Raw genomic sequence first — 20,975 nt, forward strand, 5'->3', positions numbered from 1 at the left:
GTTCACCATACTGTTACAGCAAAATCAGGCACGATGAAATTGTGCACTGTGAGCTCAGTGTACTGCATATGACAAAGGGGCCAGTAGACACTGGTGACTACCTGCAGAACACTCTACCCTACAGTCCAGGCCTCAACCCCGTGTAATTTTTTGGGGGGGCATTTCCAATGCTCAAACATGAGCTAAAGCTAGACATTCAACAGTGACGGTGAAGTGAAAAAAGCCACTGACTACCCTACATAACACATCTTCAAATGGCCTAATGCGGGTGGTGCACTGCAAAAACGTATTAGTATGTGAAGAGCATTTCGCAAAAAACCAGTGTCCAACCCTCATGAATCCTCTGAGTGAATAATGTGAGTAGTCACATTGCTTTTCTTACTCCCCTCATACATTAAGATCTCCAGGATAATACAAGTGTCCATAAAAATGTTCAGTACTTCAAAGTGTTATATTTTTGTAGCCATAACATACAACTAAATAAATGACACAGCTAGAATTTTTGTTAGTAAGTTTTCAAATCTATGTCTTGTATGTAGTAGATACTAAGGCACATTTTGTTCCATCCAAGCACCTTTCCTTTTATTCTGAGGTTATACAATGGGGGCCAGTTACACTGGACATGCCTAAAAACATTCTTCTAGACGTGAAACGGAGGAAGGCCAAAATTTTTCAAGAAGACGATGTACTACAACCTTTCAGAAACTTCACTGGAATTGCTTTAAATGAAACTTGTACTATGTCATATGTCCCAGATTTAACACTTCTTCACTTTCATTTCTGGGGGTATGGTATCCCTGTAACAGGTCGTGGAGGCAAATAAGAGTTGTGAAATGTTGAGGCTCCCACATTTTCTAGACAATCAGCTCACATATGGTGGTGAGGTTGTCAGCCTTATGTGCCAGCCTCCCTTTATCCCCAGGAAGATTCCTGGTACTCATTTCTGTTAGGGCTGAGTCGACCCCAGGACCACAGTGCGGCTGGAAGGATTAGGTAAATTGAAACAATCCACCTCATCGGGATTCGAACCTGCGACCTTCCAGCTTGTAGCATAGTGCCTTAATCAACTATGCTACCATGTACCCTGACTTTGGGGGCATATAGAATGTGTAATTTATTGAACTGGGACATGTCCACAGTGTTGAAAAAAAAACACAGGATTATGGTCACTACCGAAAGTATAATTCTCAAATCTGTTTCTGCTGTCTTGATACCTAATGCATTGCAAGAGGTGCGCATGTTGAACTTTATTAACACAAATTCTAACTTTCACTTTTCTTTCATTCAGTCTTTGTTATATAAATATAACACTTTGAAAGGACAAATACATTCTGCAGACACCTACTACAAACAGTAATTATATACCATTAGCCATAAAGAATTCTTTCAGAGAAAAATTATCATTCTGATTGAAGGAAAGAAGAACTTTGAGAATCATAATTACAAGGGGTCAAAACAAGTATTGGCATCGACGATGAGAATTTATAAAACACGACTCAAAATCAAGAATTGTGGTAACTTTAAGTAAATTAAATCTGAAAACTTCTGTGATTAGACATTGCTGACAATACTCCTAACTGCTGCTGGCACTGTACACTGCAACCTAGCTTCATGGATTAGAGCTACAAGCATGCTGTTTTTTAACCCTGAAGTTGAACAAAACGGCCCCATTAACTCCACTCATAACACCACCTGCAGAATCCTACTGGTGATGTATAAACAGTCAGCCCAATGCAGTATTTTCTAGGTATCTGAGTGTAAGATGTCCAAGTATGAAGAACTCTTGCCTTATATTCAGGTAAATATGGTACATAGCCTACTCACCCTGAGGGCCAGGGGGGCCTTGAGAGGGTCCCGGTGGGCCACCAGGAGCTGGGGGGCCATTCTGAGGCATATTCCAATTCCAGTTCCCCCCATACCCTGACTGTGGACCTGCCTGTGGGGGCCCTGAAATCACACCAAAAGAAGGCGGACTGCATTGATAGTCTTCCTACTTAAACATGTTGTCTTTATTCCGATCATATGCAAACACTACTAGGTAACACCTGTTTAATAACTATGAAGAATTAAATATTGCACCAATGAAGAACTTGCAATATACTGTCAATGCACACTTCTGATCTAAATCTGCAGAGAACTTTAATGCATTCAATTACACCCATGATCACATATTCGTACCCAACTGACAAAACTTTTCCAGCGTCTTTAGCAGCAATGAACTTCATTTCAGGAACAGAGACAGTAATTTTGGGGTACCAGTACTTAGGAAAAATAGTTCACCTATTTACCCTGCTATGTAGCTCCGAACTGACTCTCTACTACTTGTAATCTTGCGTGAATCAGAGTACCTAGGTTCAAAATTAAGCTGCTACTAACCAGCAGGCACTAAAATACTTACTTGTCAGTCACAGTTAAAATGGCACATGTGGATGCATCCATTAAGGTTGTGAGGTAAAGCGCAAAACTTAATAATGCCATGCAACTTCTCTACTGATACATCAATGAAATCACTCTAAGATGTGATACACTGTCACCATTACTCAGAAAACCATAACAGGGGAAAAATAAATGGGCCAGAGTCAACAGAGAAGATATTCAGAGTTAATGATTACAAGCTAAAATTTACATGATTAACCATCATAGTCAGCTCTACTTTCTGATGGTGTTGCATGTTATTTCACTGCAGTAGTTATAATGGGCAGAAGTGGAAAGTGACCATAGTTAAGAGAGGATATTAGGCAAATGAAATTTGTTTTCTTGAAACTGACTGTAAATTATTCATAATGTGTATGTATTAACAGTCTTCAAGTGCATACAATCACATTACCACTTCTACACTATATGTTTCAGCAGTATGCTGCCATCTTCAGGTGTATTGATCCGTCAACCATTTCACTGCTTGCCTTTATGTCCATTTAAAAATAATATTAAATTTGTATATGTTCTTATATAATAATAAAGTTTATGTATTTAAAACTTGTTAACATCTATCTCATACATTATAAATTAAATTTGTGTGCCTTATTGATCATCCACATGGGAGTTGTTCTTCTTATGTTTCTAATGTTGTATGTATATTGTGTCTTATGATGTGTTCTACACTTGTGGCTGCTTGCATTGTATCACTGGATGTGTTGGATACAACACAAGCAGCCACAAGAGTATAACACATCATAAGACACAATATACATACAACATTAGAAACAAAAGAAGAACGACCCCCATGTGGATGATCAATAATACACACGAATTTAAAATATAATGTATGAGATAATATATTTTAACAAGTTTTAAATATATAAACTTTATTATTATATAAGGACATATACAAATGTAATATTATTTGTAAATGGACATATAAAAGCAAGCAGTGAATCGATACACCTGAAGACAGCAGCATACTGCCTAAACATGTAGTGTAGAATTGGTAAATGTGATTGTATGCATTTCAAGACTGTTAATACATACACATTATGAATATGAATCAGCGCAACAGTATGCTAAAATACAACACAGACTGTAAATTAACTTACAAACAAAAGTAATTTCATGGTGTCTAAATGCCTTTTTACAGTTTATTTGAATAAAATTCTGCAAAAATTTAAAATCATGTTATTTTAGATACTACTGAGTATTGAATAAATATCACTGCATGCAATAAATTAGCCCATTATAGAACAATTTGAACTTTTCACATCTCACCATATGAGCCATATCCCTGCTGTTGGGGAGGGCCACCATAGTTGGAACCCCACTGAGGTGGTGGCATCTGTTGTCCCTGAGGTCCTGGAGGAGCACCCCAGCCTTGGTACCCACCTGGACCAGATGGAGTGCCATATCCTGCTTCCAAAACAAAGAACATAAATAGGATATACTACTAAAAAACACACATATCAAAGAGTACCAAAGGAAATGCTCACTAGGTTGATGCACAAATGTTTCTTAAGAGAGGGGTGTAAGAGTGTGTTGTTCAGTAAAAAGAAGTATCCATCTTAAGACTGGTGATTTCACAAGCCTCTGTACTCTAGCCTTCAAATCATCATCACATACACACACAAAGACGTCTAACTCTCTCTGGCAAAAATCATTACACAAAATGGCACAGAAATTTCTCTCTTACAAGTATACATCTTGGAAAAGTAAACATATTTCTTCATCTTTTATACATACATGTCTGATACAAGCATGGCATTGGAGCTGTTATCAAAATGGAAATACAGACAAGGATAATCAGATAACATCACAATTAAACGCAACCCTAATTATGGTACAGATCATACATACTTCTGAATGAAGTTTGGCTGCACCCTAGGTTGTGCATTTTTGTGACTGCTTCAAAGTACTGGGTGATCCTTCTTATTTATCACATTAACTCCACCTGTTACTTGGTACTAAAAATACATGATCTCAATTCTTATCTTACAACTACATCCCTTGCAGCATCTCCCTGTAAATTATTTCGTTTAAAATAGGAATTATGCACACTGTCCTCTTAAAAAGTTTCAAGACATGCAGCCAGAAGATATTTCCAATCCTACCACAATCTCTGTATTGCAATTTCCTTCCAGCAAGGGACAGAGAATTGTAAAGGATTTTGAGATTAGAAGGAACGACAGAATTCATTAAACCCACCATTAAAATAAAACACTTAGCTATTTGCCCAACTACTACACTCAGTAATTATGAGGGGTAGACTGGAGACGCACAACTCACAAACATGACCAAAATCAATCCTGAATAAAAGCAAGATATATATGCAAATTGAACGTGTTCAATAAACACCAAGTTATGTGCACAATGGGAGGAATGATATATAGGCTGGTAAGTGCCCTAATCCAAAAGCAATTATTTTAAATCCTTATCTCAGTCTTCCAACATATCAGCTATACAAAGTTGTAACTTGTGAGCAACTGCAGTTATTGCCAGATAATTTGTAAGCTTACAGGATCCTTTAAAAATGTAATTTCTGTTAAGGTCATGTCTGTACAAAACAGCACCTAAATGCATACAAATATGTAAACCTATAGCCACACACTAAGACCCAAAAGGAAGAGCTTACTATTAACAGAATAAAGGAAAAAAGCAATGGCAGGAAATGCAACATGAGATAAATTCAAATCTGAAAGACTCCCACATGGCACACCACATGCAGATATGGAAGACCCACTTCAGTATGATTCTGAATAGAAAACAAAATCAACTCAAGAAATCTCACAGCAGTAAATATTTAATCTAACACTTAAACCATCTACAGAGCATAAAACAGCATATACAAAAGCATATAAAACAACTGGCAAAATCACATGGAACCCATAAGTCTTTATTTTTAATTCTCAACCTCTTGGTCATAGTATGGATCAACATATTCAACAAAAGTGAAACCACACGTACATGGACAGTACCAGGTAAGCAAAGAAAAACCATCAAGATTTTATACTCCCCAAAATACAGATGTTTTCCAGCCAACAGAAAGAGCTTAGCCCTTCACTTGGTTACTTACCAAGACTCATAATCATGAGCTCCAAACATCAGATAATACAAGCTGGGTTCATCAGAGAAAGTTAAATGGTTCACACAAAGGCAAACAACTGAATATACAGGGAAGACAAGAGAACGAATGTTTCCAGGTTTTGTAGATTACACCATGGCCACATGACTAACAGATGGACGCCCAAAGCACAAGGAACAAACAGAAGCTACCAGCACACACCACACACTAACCAGAATATACTTTACCTAAAATATCTTTGAGGATACCTCAATACCTTGGGTAGGAAATCTAATGGGAGGAAAAGTCCTGTGTTTTCAACAAGATCTCTGGTACCATGATTTTGGTTCCTACCATATGCTGAAAACAGAATCTAACTTCCTAATGACGACAAAACTATGCACAATCAAAGGTGTTTTAGACAAAAGAGTAATGTATGTGCTTAATCATCATACCATGAAAATATGTCTCTGTGCTTAATGAAGCTCATATTAAGGCCATGATTATTATTATGATGATAATAATAATAATTATTATTAACAAATATCAGACAAAAAGGTGTTCCACGGTAGAACTAAAACAATCAGTCCAATTCTGAGTTGATTCAACAAGAATGCTGGCAAAAGGCAAATAAGTCACATATATAAGCAAATACAGTCATCAGGAATTCCAAACCCCTTTCAAAAACCTCAAAAAATGGACTAGTGGTTACTTTGCTGACAACAGGAGAAAAATTATGGCCATGGTATTATCTAAGAAGGTAAGAAGCACAAGCTGCATTAACTTTAACAGGACAGTACATTCTTTCATATTTTTTGGTACCACCTTACAAAGAACTGTGAATACATGATAAAACCACCATAGAAAGAATAGGTGACATTATGGTTTCCATAACATAAGGAATGTCACTGAAAAGAGCCATGAAACCAAAAATTATACTGGTATGAATTACAGACTGGAATCAATGTGGGAAAATAATCTCATAACACAGAATATGAATTCAAACTACCTTAACAGAGCTCTGTTAATTAATATCCTTCCATCTATTCCTAGGTCGCCTGACCTAAATTGTGTGCACATCTCATGTCATGTAAGCAGTATGCCCTGCTTATCTCAGCCCATCAAATTTGAGAAAGAGCATGACGTTTATGAAGCTTCTAACTACACAATTTTCTCATATCCTGTCACACTTGCTCTCTGTTTGGTCCAGATGTTCTCAACATAGCCTCCTCAAACATTTTCAATCTGTGTGCTTTCCTTGAAGAGAACATGTTTTGCTGTCACACAAAACAGGAGACAAACTTATAGTTCTGCATATTTTAAACTTTACTGTCTTTGGTAGCAGATGGCAACATAAACCCATTATAAATGAGAAATGATGAAAAAATAGGGACATGATATGGAAAAACCTCCACACTACATATGCTTAATTAGGAATAGACAAAATTGAGGTAAGAGTATGGTAAAAAAAAATACAATCACCTCACCTGACTTTCGTGAAGAGGTATACTGAACAAGACACCAAAGAAAGCATCTGCAATTGTTGCTCTTTGTGCAAAACATACTGGACCCCAGTGTATAGAAACTCAGTACAATAAACAGTACAGAACTTTAAATTTAAAAACTTTTCCACAGTGTCTGTTCACTGCATACAGTCAACATTTTAACCATAGGCTCCACAGCTCATAATACTATAGGCAAGACTCAACAAGGCATCCTTGCTGCACCCACATCCTTATAGGTGCAACCTGTGAAAACACCACCATCAGAGCTAACTTTCTTAACACATTACAACTTGCCAGGCTTATACTTCTATCTACTGATAATATGATGAACTATAAAGGAGACCTCTTCCTGTGTATGTATTCCACCTGTAAACAAATTTAGAACTATTGCACTCGCAGTAGGAATATCCTACTCCACACTTCACCTGACCCTGGCTGTCTGAAGGGCAGTAAAAATACATCTAGATCAACCAAAACCATCTTCATCATGTAAGATAAGATTTAATATGCATGTGCTATTCAAATTTATATGTTAATTTCCTTTCACTTTCACAAATGAGCATTACAAAATAAATTCAACCCTAGGGGTTATGCTAGACTTTATTTACTCAGCAATGAAAATGTTAACATCATTTATTTACCACAGAACAGATGCAGAAATCTGTATACTGTGTCATTATTACTCTTCTTGTTATCATTTTCTTTTTTGAAACTGAATAACATTTTGTAAAACCACACAGCACATCGAAATATAAACTCCATGGAACAGTGTCCTTCTACAGAAGCCAATCTACAAATTATTTCATGTAACTCACAGGTTCATTACCATTTTCATAAAAGGTCACTACCTGAAACACTGTATAACATATAGCATGACGGCAAGTTGTTTGCTCCCTGCTCAAACCCCAACCTGTCAGATTTCAACAAATTATTTAACCCCTCAGTGTGGTCATGCAAATATCACAGTTGTGAGTGATCTGTGGTAATATTTTTTAATGCCCATTTAAAGTCTGCTCCAAAATAATTTATTTTTCATAACTTTTGAACTACATGAGATACAATAATGAAATTTTCATTTAAATCCTCAAAAAAGACAAATTTATAAGGTTACCTTATGAGAGTCCTATACAGAAGCAATGAAAGTAACTGGATTACAAGCTGCAGTGTGTGTAAAAAAAATCTTGAAACACCCACTTAAACACAACCCCACTTCACATTCCCGTGTTTTGTGCATATCATTTTCTTTGCAGTTTTGCCCTTCTTCCAGTGGCAAGAATTCACTCCATGAAATATCATTCTGTGAGACTGTTTGGGACCAATTAGGCGCACAGCTTTGTACAGGATGAGGAAAACTAGAACTGCTGCATAAATAATCTCTAGTCTTTGCAAAGGTAGAATCTCAGAAAAAGAAGTAGCAGCAGAACCTTCTGGTACTATGATCTGAGAGTAAGGTTTGTAAAATGCCCATCAATATAAACAGAGCCAAAATCATGTACATTTCACTGACTGTAACACACACCTACCCGCTAATCAAAGAGCAAAATATGAAAGGACATCAAAATTTCCTCTTGAGAATATATCTTGGTGTCCTCTACAATGAGTTGCACAGAACTATATCAAAAGTGTTTCCAAATGCACTCACATTAACCAATCCTGCAGTGTCAAACTAGGGACCATACACAAGACATTTCTCCTGAAGGGGGAGATAAGCCTATATTTTGCCACACAAACTTGCTTGGCACCCTTCCCAATCCTACGTTTATGCCTTCTTGTTCATCATTACTGCTATTACGCTCACTATAACATCAGTTAGTGGAGTAACAGATTGTATAATCATTGTCAAAAACACTACCACTGTCCATACTGAATTTTGTGATATTTTCATCACCTAAAACTTCATTGAAAATTTGTACTTGTTCAAGCTCCTAGAGCTTGAAGAAATCTCGATCTCAGTTTGAACATTCATTTCTCTCTCTCAAACTTCAAGAATTTTTAGATAACAGCTTTTGTGAAGACTCTACCTGCTCCATCAGACCTGTTATAGTTGGCAACAACAGCACAAACCTACTTGTCTACACAATGTCGCTCATTCTTCTCCTCCCTTTTATTTCTGTTCACTATCATGTCATATCTATTGTAAACATTTCATATCATTAGCCCACTGTTGGCAGGATATCACTGTTATCACAAACCCCAATGATTCCCTGACAAGAGGAAGTAAAGGGAAAATAAAATGGCCTTCACATGATCCCATACAGGTAGCAGCAAATTAACAATTTTCCTGTCATCCAGTCACGAAAAACATCCTTTGTCTTTAGCATTTCTTCTAGAACGTGCTATTTTGGAGAAACAGGATGGAACAAACAGGTTGTTTTTTTATACCAGTTAACCCAAAATAGTTACTTTTTAACTCAAAGCTGCATTCCAGGCCAGTACATGCAGGTCACAAAGATGTGTTAATGGCTTTGTCTATTATAAGTTCAAGTGACACAGATGAGAGAATTGTTAGAGCTATGGTTGAACTCCAAGACTTTGTATCAAAAATGTATAAGAACACTCTAAAACAAAGGCCAATTCTGTCATATTCTGACAAGAAACTATGATCAAAGCGTGAATTATTGTGAACGGGCTTCGATTTTCATGCACACTGTGTTATATTTTGTGTACACAACACATGTTTAAATACATAATTAATTATAATATGGAGATCAATTACATAAAAAATCACATCTTGCAAAATAATATCAGGACTTAATATACCCACCTAGCTTGCAAGTCCTCATTAAAAAAACAGTAATTCAAACTCATGTTCTTCAGTTTGGAGAACGTTAGATTAACAAGGTTTTACAGCATGTCTATCCATCTGCTATTTTATAAATGTAAAGATTAAAATATACAACTAGCATAATCTTACCAGTTTTTGTACAGGTCTGAAATTTGGTCAACTAAGGCAAAGAATATAAGCATGCTGAATTGGCATGAGAATAGGGTACTGTTAAAAACATATACGGACTCAAGAGGAAGGCAGTAACAGGGAGATAGAAAAAAATTGCACAACAAACTTCAAAATTTGTACTAATTGCCATATATTATTAGGATGTTCAAATCAATTATGAGATGGATGGGGCACATGGCAAGCACAACAGGAAATGAACAGCATTTTTGTATGAAAACCTGAAGGAAAGAGACCACTTAGGGCACCTAAGCAAAGAGAGAAGAATACTAAAATCGATCTTAAACTTGAAGGGTATGAAGGTACAGATTGCATTCATCTGGCACAACTTGCGAACAGAGTACAAGAAATCTGCGTTTCATAAAAGGTGGAGAATATCCTGTCAAGCAAAGCAGCTACTAGCTTCCTTTCCTGCAGACTTCAATACAGTTAACTGGGTACAGGATATGAAAATAAGCATACCAGGAAGTGCAAATTCAATTCATACACATCTTTGTTCATAAAACTTAGTTTTGGAACTGGATGTTGCTTGGTTTCATTTCATGCAATGAGAGACCTGAGGTAAAGTGCCATCAACAAAATATACTAACACTGAATTCTGATAAATTAGAATGGCCACAACATTGTTTAAATCTCTTTGTTCCTTCACCCTTACTAACACTGAATTATGATAAATTAAAATGGCCATAACACAGTCTTTGTTCTTTCACAATTATTACTTTCAAAATGAGAAAGTTCAATATCTATTACCATATTTCCTCGATTACCCCAAACTCTGACTAAGCTGCAAACCCCATCTTTTAAAAGAATGAAAACAGATGTATATAAATTTACTGAAGTGTCAAGTATGACCACACTCAAAACACAGCATTTTCAAATTTCAAAGCATTGTTCAGTTAATTCAACCACAGCTTCAAACTTTTCAGGGCGTGACATCCTACCACTGGAAGTAAGTTTCTAATACACAAATTGTTTCTTGCAAAAATTTCACCATGTATTTTTGGGTGCCCTTCGAAACCTCAGATTCCAAGTTCTTTCACCACTGTTAAGGGCTTTAACTAGCCCATTTATGTATTTACTACAGGCATGAACTGTTATTTCTCAAACATATAATTGCAAGGCATTTCTTTTATTTCAGAATATTTTATTTTCTGGCCAAGACAAGCTCCCTGACTACCATTTTTCTGTGGCATCGACCTTTCTTCTTTCTTCAATCTCTCAAACAACTTTCAATAATATCATATTTTCTAACAGCAACGTGATATCCGATTTATTCTGCCTCTTCAAACTGTTTTTAATTTTTCATTTACCAAGGGAGATCACAAACATATGCTATAATACTCATGTTAAGTAGACCACATGCACAGCAAACCACAGATTTATATTCACTTATACACTGGTGATGCACAATGCGTGCACTAGATAAAAGGAATTTATGAAGATAAGAAGACACTATGAACAAGAGGCACTGCCAGTCTCATCACAAATAAGCCACAAGTCCCAGTTTTCAGTCACATATCGAATTTACAAAACTGCTTCAGGTAGTTAAGAAAATATGGTATGGTTCTCCTTATTAATACCAAAGAAATGTCAATGTCTGACATGACTGCAGGAGATGCAAAATGTAATTGTGCAACCATGCTGAATCAAAAGGTCTGGACTATTTTACTGCTCTACCTGCTCACCACTTCTTCCAAATATGGTGACATAAAAACATACCCTAAAAAAGTAAGTGAACTTCAGATTTCTAACGCCTTTGCAACCTGTAGCTGTGTGGCATTCTAATAAATCATTTCACTTGAAAAATGTTCTATCAACTAAAGAAATACAAAAGCAAATGAACGAACACACTGAATTATTTCTTGTTTAAAAACATCTACACACCAATCTATTGTGAGAATATCTATTCATTCACCTGTACATTATTCTAATGCCTACCATGTTTTAAATCACATAAAAGCCACTACTTCCTGTCTTTTCTATGCCATAAAAAATGCAACCGACATCTAAGGAAACAGGCTAAATATGAGCCTAACATACCATTAACTGGTGGCTGATTGGAGGGGGAAGGACCCCAATGCCCTGAAATCACATAACGCAGCCTTATTCATAATCTAATGAGCGACTGCTATCCTATGCACCAACTGATTGTGTAAACTGTTCGCTTTATTTACACACTGCTACCATGATTACAGTAAAATACATATAACTTCAATTAAATATGAACTCCTAAATTAAAGGTACAGGAAAGGAATGTACAGACCTGGGTAACCTGTTGTTTGGGGTGGAGTACCCCAGCCTTGGTAACCTTGCATCATGTTGCCAGGAGGCCCCATTGGTCCCATGGGACCACCCATTGGTCCACCCATTTGTCCATTAGGACCGCCCATGCCCATACCCTGTAACAATTATGGAAATTACACTCTTGCTCTAATACAAAACAAAAATAATTTAAATAAATTCAAGGATAATTACATTTCGATAACACCTGTAAAACCCTAATTTAAGGAACCTGCATTTTACATACATTTTTACGGCACCAGGAAAGTTCCATATGCAGAGTGCAAGTTTCTTGATTTAAGGGCCTGCCCACATTCTACATATGAAACTTTGATTCCTCTGCATATTTTGCATCTGGTTTGACCACTGATGGCAATTTTTTGGGTGGTTCCAACATACACATGGCATGCAAAATGTGACTTTGATGTAATGAATGGCCATGGCACTACACAGAAAGAAGTTAACAAGTCGGGCTGAAAATTATTTTGGAGGTGGAAAAGTATCCAACTGTACCATGAACTGAAAGTGTGAAGTGCTCTGTGCTATGATGTCATTAGATAACATAATTCTACAGAAAGCTTCAATTTTTGAAGGGGAAAGTTAGTGTTGGCGCATATTCAGAGAAATGGAAAAAAAAAACTTACTTTATTAAATGAACAGTGTTCAGTGGCTTAGTATTAATTTAACTAAGTTTAACAGTCATGTAAGGCACTTTTCCAAAACCCCCAGTTAAGGTACAAAAAGCTTATCCTCAAGACAAACCTTAAATTGGGGGTTTCACCATACTATAAACATACAGGCAGTCTTCAGGATCTCACAGCATAAATGCATTACTCTAGTAAAGTAAGGTTGTCCCTGTGCTTAACTAATCAAGCACTACACCATGAAGATATATGGGGGAGTGGATGTATAGATCCACATTTTGTTGACCTCAGCACTAGTTGGAGGTGAGTGGTTGGAACCAGACATTTCCTAGATGCATTTCTTCAAGAACTGGTTCAAAAAAGTTTTTAATCATGTCCACATACCACTGTGAATTGACAGTAACTGCATGACTGTCTTCTTAAAAAAAAATAAGGGCCAATAATGCCAACTCTCGACAACGCACACCATACTGTCACCTTAGCACTGTGAAGTGGGCCTCTCATGGAGCTCAATGAGATTGTTACCACTCCAATAGTGTATATTCTGCTTGTTGATATATCCGGATAGGTGAAAATGTGCCTCATGACTAAAGAAAACAAGTGTGTCAGGGGGTAAAGTTTCCAATAATGTTTTGCACGCCGTTATTTGGTTCTGGAAATCATGTGGTGACAATTCTTGAACAACAATCATCTTACAGGGATCGAAATTAAGATGTTCGTGAACAATTCGGCACATTGAACGATTGGATATGTCTAGGGCAACTGCATGTTTGTGAGCGGAGCATCTTGGAGATCTCAAAATCAACTGTCGAACTGCCTCCACATTTTCTGGTGTCATAACGGTCCGTTGTCGTCCCAATGATTTTTTCACCACACTCCCGGTTTTCCTAAAGTTCTCTACCCACAAAACAATAGATTTCCAGTCTGGAACTGGACCTCTGGGCTTAATTCCAAAGTGAGTACGGAACGCACGCTGCACCGCCATGTAGGAATGGTTGTTCAAAAAAATAGGCTTCGACAGCAAACACACGCTGCTCACTTGTCCACCTCATGTTTCCTACTGAGGGGTATTAGACAGAAACTTCCGCGACTGCTGCGTTCGCCAAGCCTATCCCCACTTTTCTGCGACCTCCCCACCCTTCACAATGCATCTTCACAAAAAGGAAGTTTCTGCACCACACCCTGTATTTATAATAGACGATAACAGAGTTCGAGATAAAAAATAAAGTAACTACTGAAAAGGGGTACATGAAGCCTCATTCTTAGAAAAGGGGGCATGTCAACTGAAAAAAGGCTCAGAAATGTTCTGAAACACATGCCACAGGCAAACACATATGACAAACTAAATACCTACACACAATATTTCAAGACAAGAATCTGTTTTAGAAACATCTGAATGCATTAAAATGGACTGCTCCTATATTCATCACATTATGCATCATCATCCATAAGGAAGAGGAATTTAGTAAATCCAAACTGTTCTTCCATTAATGGGGAACAAGCAACACACTAATATATATATATATATATAATGTGAGGAGACATACCTTCTAAATCTTGAATCAGAAAAAACAAAGGGAACAAAAACATCTATTTACACCTGCCTATTTAATAAAAATAAAGCTGCAACAAGATCACTAAAAGCATGTTCACAAGAATTGTAACAACTAACTTTATGTCCAAGAGAAAAGATACCAGTAGTAAAATGCTTCCTTATTCACATTTTCCATACAAAACAAATGTTTACCTCTTGCTACTAATAGCAAGGTGACATACAGGTTCACAGGAAAAACAAACTTCAACACAAGAACAAAAAATGTTTCAAATGAATGTCCGATATTAACTGTGAGTTATAACAGGCTAATCACACATTGAAATTTTATGAACTCAAGCTTTGAGCCTAGATGGGTTAACTGTGTTGGCAGAAAATGTTAACTGGAAGTACCCTGTGGGACTAAACTGGACTTCATGCTGCTAACACATACATCATGACTATTCTAATACTCACCCCACCCATGCCCATTGGAGGTCCACCTTGTGGGGGTCCCCACTGGCCAGGAGGTCCATCCCCCATCTTGCCTGAATCACGTGGTTCAGCCTTCTTAATTTCAACCTGTGTGACAACCACACAGCAATTAGTTTAATGCCACTAAACCACAGGAAAACGGGTTGCACCACAAGACAGCAATGTTTCCAGTGAAAATGATTCCTAGCTAACAAATCTCAAAAGATTCTAGCCGTATTATTCTGGAACAATTTTAAAATGGGACGTAAAAAATGCACTACTTATGATAAGGTTTGTGGTGAAGGTGCATTATTAAACTGATACATATTCTTAACACTTACCATTGTCTCTTTCGGTTAAGAGAACACAACAATTTGGAAGCTGGCTCTGCTTACACCAGGAAAAAGAAACAAAAAACATATTCTGATGGATCCATTACATATATAAAACACTAACTCCAACTAATGGACCCAACAGAGTAGATTTCATACTTCCCTTGCTAATCGAAGCACAGCCAGATTCCAAAACTTCTCTTTAACCGTAACAGGAAAGAAAATGTAAAAATATGTTTCTGTTTAATGCACTGTTATGTTTTCCATGTGGATTCTAGATTTTTAAATCTTATGCACTGATGTGGTGCTACTGTCTGAAATTATGTGAAACCTTTTAACGTTCACTCCATATTCCTCAACTTAAAACTATCAGCCTCTGCACCCACTTCTGAATCAGCTTCCAGAACACAATTACCATAAAACTTAACCTAAAAATACAAAACTACCTACAGTTAATATTATTTGCCAAAAAATTTGCATAGGAAAACCTACACCAGACAAATCTTTATAAATTAATAAATTTAAAACCAATCAAAACTGTTTGGGAACCCAACTTACATACAACAAGATTTCAGTCAGAAATATCGTACCTTACCATCACACTGTGTGTGTGTTAATTTATTACTTGATTCCGTCAACACAACAACCATATCTGACGTTTAAATATTTTAGTAATTTAACAATACAACTAAGATGACTATGAGGGCACTGCACTAATAAGTAAACAACTGACACACAAAATACACCCATATGTAAACACTGGTCAGCGTAGGGAAAAGAGCAGTAAGTTAAAAGGTGCAAAGGTCACCTGATGATGGCCAGAAGGCTGAAACGTGTTTTAATTGTGTAACATATACTATATCTACACATACATTATGTTGATGGAACCAAATAATAAACAATATTTTAAGGTTTAGGCATTGAGAAGTCTGAGATGCACTGGATGTCCAAGAAACTTTCCTACAACATAGGACTAGACTATAAGACACAGAGTAATTTTAATTTAATTTCATATAAATATTATTCAAGTTTCATGGCCTTCCTGTACATCCAGAAGCACAATGGCATAGCAATAACCGCTATGCTACACAATGGACCCCCAAATCCAAAAGATTCAAGAACCTTTTGCCACACATGGGCATCAAATACAATCAGTTTCTAGTAATTTTTATTTCAATCAGAAATGCCCACTTATAATCTAACATGCTGGCCAATATGTAAGTAACACCTCAATTTCCTGAGTATAAAATTCATAGCTTACATTACATTTAACATATTAAATATGCAGAGACAGTAAAGAATTATGGAGACCAAGAAAACGAGACAACTGCTTATGTTTAAACAGTGAGCCTTGAAAACATAGTTTAATTCAAAGCATATTCAAATGCTGCCTACCCAAGTGGAAACTTCAGTTCCTAACCTGCAATCAAATACATTTTCATTGCCTAGGTAGGCTGTATTACTTTACCTCTTCCAACCCTCTGACCAGGAAAAAGGGAAAATGTTACTCCTTCAACTGTCAACCTAAACTTTCCAATTGGCCACAGCAATTGTAACAATCTTCCTTGATACCAATGGATAGAAAGATTACTGCAGGTCAATGGTATTCTTTTTTTTACACATATACAAATTCCTGAAGGAGAAAATATTGAGAATGCTCAATTACTAATAAATAAGCTATGTGTTAGTACTGATACCAATATAAAAAACACTGGTTAACTCTGACTAAAAATAAAATGGACAGGATTCATAGCACTCTGTTAATGATCATAAAACAACCTACAGCCCTTCCAGGTCCTCAGTGTAGAGTCTGTCACGACATTCAAGGAATACTGTTCCATCAATTCTGAAGGATAAATTTTAAAAATTTAAATAAATCTGAAAATCTGCCATATTCCAACACATGAAGGGCATGTGAGGGGGTCTAAACCCACTTCATTTAAATTATAGTATGATATCAATTATTGGATGACAGATCTGCTTTCTGGATTAACCAGATACTGGTTTAGTTAGAAGGTAAAGTTGTCCCTGTGCTTAACTAATTAAGCACTAAGCCATGAAGGTGTATGGGGGAGTGGATGTATAGATCCACATTTTCTTGATCTCAGCACTAGATGGAAGTGAGTGGTCAGCTTCACGCCCTTGCCGCTTTACCCCCCCCCAAAGGAAAGAGCCCCTGGTACCCATTGGATAGGAGGTTGGGTGGACCACAGAGCCAGTCTGGGCGACACGGCGAAAATTCTTGACCCTACCAGGACTCAAACTCCAACCCCTGGGCTGTCCAACCCATGACCAGTCACTATACCTACTGCACTATCCAACTGGTTTAGTTAACTGTTCATTATTGTGTCACCTTACAGGAATGATTGTAGTCAAAGTTTACATAGTCAGAATTATGGGTTTTTAAGGAATAAGTGATGCATACCTCTACTCCCCACATACCTTCATGGTGTGGAGCATAATTAAGCGAACAGAAAACTCATCCTTTATCTGCACACCTTTTGTCCTGCTTACAAGCATACTCTTTCACAGCACCCATTTTTTTTAAAAATTCCAGCCACCCTGTCCCTCTCCAAAGGCAATGAAGTTCCATTCAGCTTAGCAAATGGTTACTTAAAGCAGCTGCCAAGGAGTCTTAAAAAATGTAAGCATGCTGCATCAACAATACAGAAGAAACGACATCTAAGCATAGAATTTGAAGGTAGCTACGTAAAATATGTCTGTTACAGAGTGGGTAAAAAACCTGATTTTACCTTTAGAAACAATAAATGCAAAAATAATTAACCATGCAATCTCTTCAAATTCAACAAGTGCTTTACCAAAAGAACCCAAAATGTAAGCATGTAGTGTCAACAATACAACAGATACCAGGATCTAATTAAAGAACTTGAAGACAGCATAAAACGTTAACTACAGCGTAACAAAAACACCTGTTTTAACTTTAGAAACAATGCAAAAATAATTCACCATGAAAACAATTCAGATGCAACAAGTCTTTTATCAAAAGAAGAAACCATGGAGCTTTCTATGTATGAATACTAGGCATAGCAATGTTGGAACGGTTGAGCTGGGAAAGAGTAGAATGAACTGGCACAGTATGTACCAAACATACACAATTTCTCTTCGAACCACTGATATTCGAAAATGAATTTTAATTCCAACTCAATCCACGGAAAGATATTATATGAGCGATGAAACACAACTGTTAGGGAAGTGTTTTCCAAGAAAGGCTGTATGCTTCCAAACAGAACTAAGCGCACTTAACCACAAATCAAGTAAGAAAAGAATTACTGTGCTATGTTTTGTCAACATTACCTCAGAAAGTTAAGCTTTGTTTAATGGCAACGTTCAGAAAACACATTACTTCACAAAAAAAAAAAAAAAACAGAAAATTCCAAGTCTCTTGCTCCAATAAAAAGGAAGCCTCAATGGATCATTCCATTTTTTAAAACTGTTGACCATATTTGACACAGGTGAACAAGCATTTAAAATAAAGACATTTGCCACAAAAGGCCATGCCAGTGTTGGACACTACACTGTCATATCCAAAAGAAAATGTTAAAAAATCAGACAACGGTGAAGTATGTGTGACTTATGACTGATTGATTTAAATCAGCCTAGAGATCAAGGATATCAGTACAACAGAAAAGCTGAACAGAGAAAACCTTCACCCAAAACAGTGATGAGAAAAAAAATCAAGGCATTTTTAATAAGGTGTTACACTATTTATTCAGTTAAAGACACAGAATTTAGTAAAGCCAATTATTACACATGAATTGGAAAATATTTGTTTTGCACAGCGAAGAGCAAGTCTCAGTATTCAAGAGGATAAGACATTTCAGCAAAAAACTTAGCCACCACAATGCAACAATCCACAGCCAATGGAAAATGTCAACAGTGATATCATTTCAGAATGGTTTGTAGTCAATTGTGGCAAGCTAGGCCATAAATGGTTGAGCAACAGTGAATTTTTGAGGCATACACAAGGGCAGTGAAGGGAAAGAGATGAAAACTTTCCTCCAATACCTGAGAAATGAAATTACTTGCCTAAAAACAAATCTTATTCCCACCAAAAGATAAGGCTGTTAGTATGGTCATAAAACTACTACTAACATAATTAAAGCAATACATGAATGCAAGGAATCTTCCAACTCAAGAATTTACAAACAACAGATCTCATGAAGAAAGCAGTCTTCTGGGATTTGGCACCATGTATATGTGGTGTTAACCGACGTTTCGGAGGAACGTATCGCCTCCATCTTCAGGGTAGAAGAAAAAATATAAGAAATCTGCAAGCGAAGAGACCGTGAGAACCGGTAACTGCCTCATGGAGGCGATACGTTCCTCCGAAACGTCGGTTAACACCACATATACACAGTGCCAAATCCCAGAAGACTGCTTTCTTCATAGTCACCGCCGTGAAAGCCTCAAATCTTACAACAGATCTCATATTAATGTATATTTTGAATTGTCAAGATATTAAAAAAAAAATTTTAACAGAAGATATTAATCACATTTCACATGTTATTACACCAAATGTGTCCTCACTGCTACAGCATGTAGGGGCTGCTATTTTATAATACAACATGCCAAGTAGGCCTGATACTGGGAAAGATCATTAAATAACAAAAACAGCTGAAGCTAGCCAGGAAGTAGTTCAGCTCACCCCAACTTATAACAAAAACTTCTTAGCAATCCACATTTCTTATACTGCTCTCATGCATATTAGATTTATGAGCTATGATTTACTTAAACCAATACCATAAGAGACATTTCAAGAAACTGCATTGCAGCCACATGTGCTAAGCCAACCAACAAGGAGATGGGGGACCATTAATGTAAGCTGACAGGAGTCAGTAATGTGTCTACTCACACGCATCATAAACAATACAACTCATTGCAAACATGACTAACAAAGTTCAAATTTTACGCACACTAACACAGGCCAGTCCAATGTGTACCTCCCAGGCAACATGACATAAGAAGTACCCATACAGGGTATTCTAGGCGGAAGAAGCTAACTTCAGGTTATTAATCATGTGATTCTGAGTAGAGAATATTGCACCAGCATGTGTCTCATTCATGACGGGTTTATAATTATGGGTATTTGAAGTTAACAGTAACAATAAATGTTCAATCAGTAACTTGTAATAAACTGTACATTCAGGCTGCGCCACAGCTCAAGCGGTTAGTCGCTGGCTTCCCACTGCGGCAGCCCGGGTTCGATCCCGGATCTGGTCACGTAGGATTTCTGGTGGACAAAGTGGCGATGGGGCGGGTTTTCTCTGAGTACTTCGGTTTCCCCTGCCAATCTTCATTCCACCAGAATCTACATCATCATAATCACCCGGGGCAGGCTACAACTGGCCAATCAATGGCTGCCGTCCCGAGTGGACCCAGTTAGACTCCACCCCCCACTAAGCGAATTAAAAAAAAACTGTACATTCCATTGACAACAGAAGGCTTTCATTCATATCTCAGTTTCATCTAAAAATAAATGTTCAAACTGTTCACCTTCACTTCCAACATATTCTTCACCTTAATGTATTATCAGTGGACCTTTCAAGGGAATCAGAACAATATTTACAGTGCTCTTCAAGGAAGGACAGTGCTTGGCACAAAACTCAAGTCTCCATGCCTAACACAATTAAATCATCCACTAATACTATTACCTGCTCTTCCCACCACTGATGTGATCATCCCAGTATGAGCACACCCCTTAATACCAAAACTCACTCACTGCCATGCAGAGACAGAAGCTTTACTTT

At 37.1% G+C, this 20,975-nt stretch overlaps 1 protein-coding gene across 4 annotated transcripts in view; it reads right to left on the reverse strand.

The window, feature by feature from the left end:
* Positions 1-20,975, reverse strand: part of LOC111870148 (heterogeneous nuclear ribonucleoprotein 27C) — a 65,772-nt gene that overhangs the window by 18,499 nt on the left and 26,298 nt on the right. For 2 of the 4 annotated variants that reach the window (XM_033753690.1, XM_033753691.1), the window contains 5 exons: positions 14,879-14,983; positions 12,210-12,345; positions 11,987-12,028; positions 3,703-3,840; positions 1,825-1,947 (listed from right to left, as the gene is read on the reverse strand). In XM_033753690.1, coding sequence (XP_033609581.1) covers positions 1,825-1,947; positions 3,703-3,840; positions 11,987-12,028; positions 12,210-12,345; positions 14,879-14,983 — 544 coding nt within the window. The remainder of the gene's footprint in view (positions 1-1,824; positions 1,948-3,702; positions 3,841-11,986; positions 12,029-12,209; positions 12,346-14,878; positions 14,984-20,975) is intronic. The other 2 variants (XM_033753692.1, XM_023862191.2) reach the window with 2 other exon arrangements.

Source organism: Cryptotermes secundus, unplaced genomic scaffold (genome assembly GCF_002891405.2).
Source record: "Cryptotermes secundus unplaced genomic scaffold, Csec_1.0 scaffold634, whole genome shotgun sequence".
Taxonomy (NCBI): Eukaryota; Metazoa; Arthropoda; class Insecta; order Blattodea; family Kalotermitidae; genus Cryptotermes; species Cryptotermes secundus.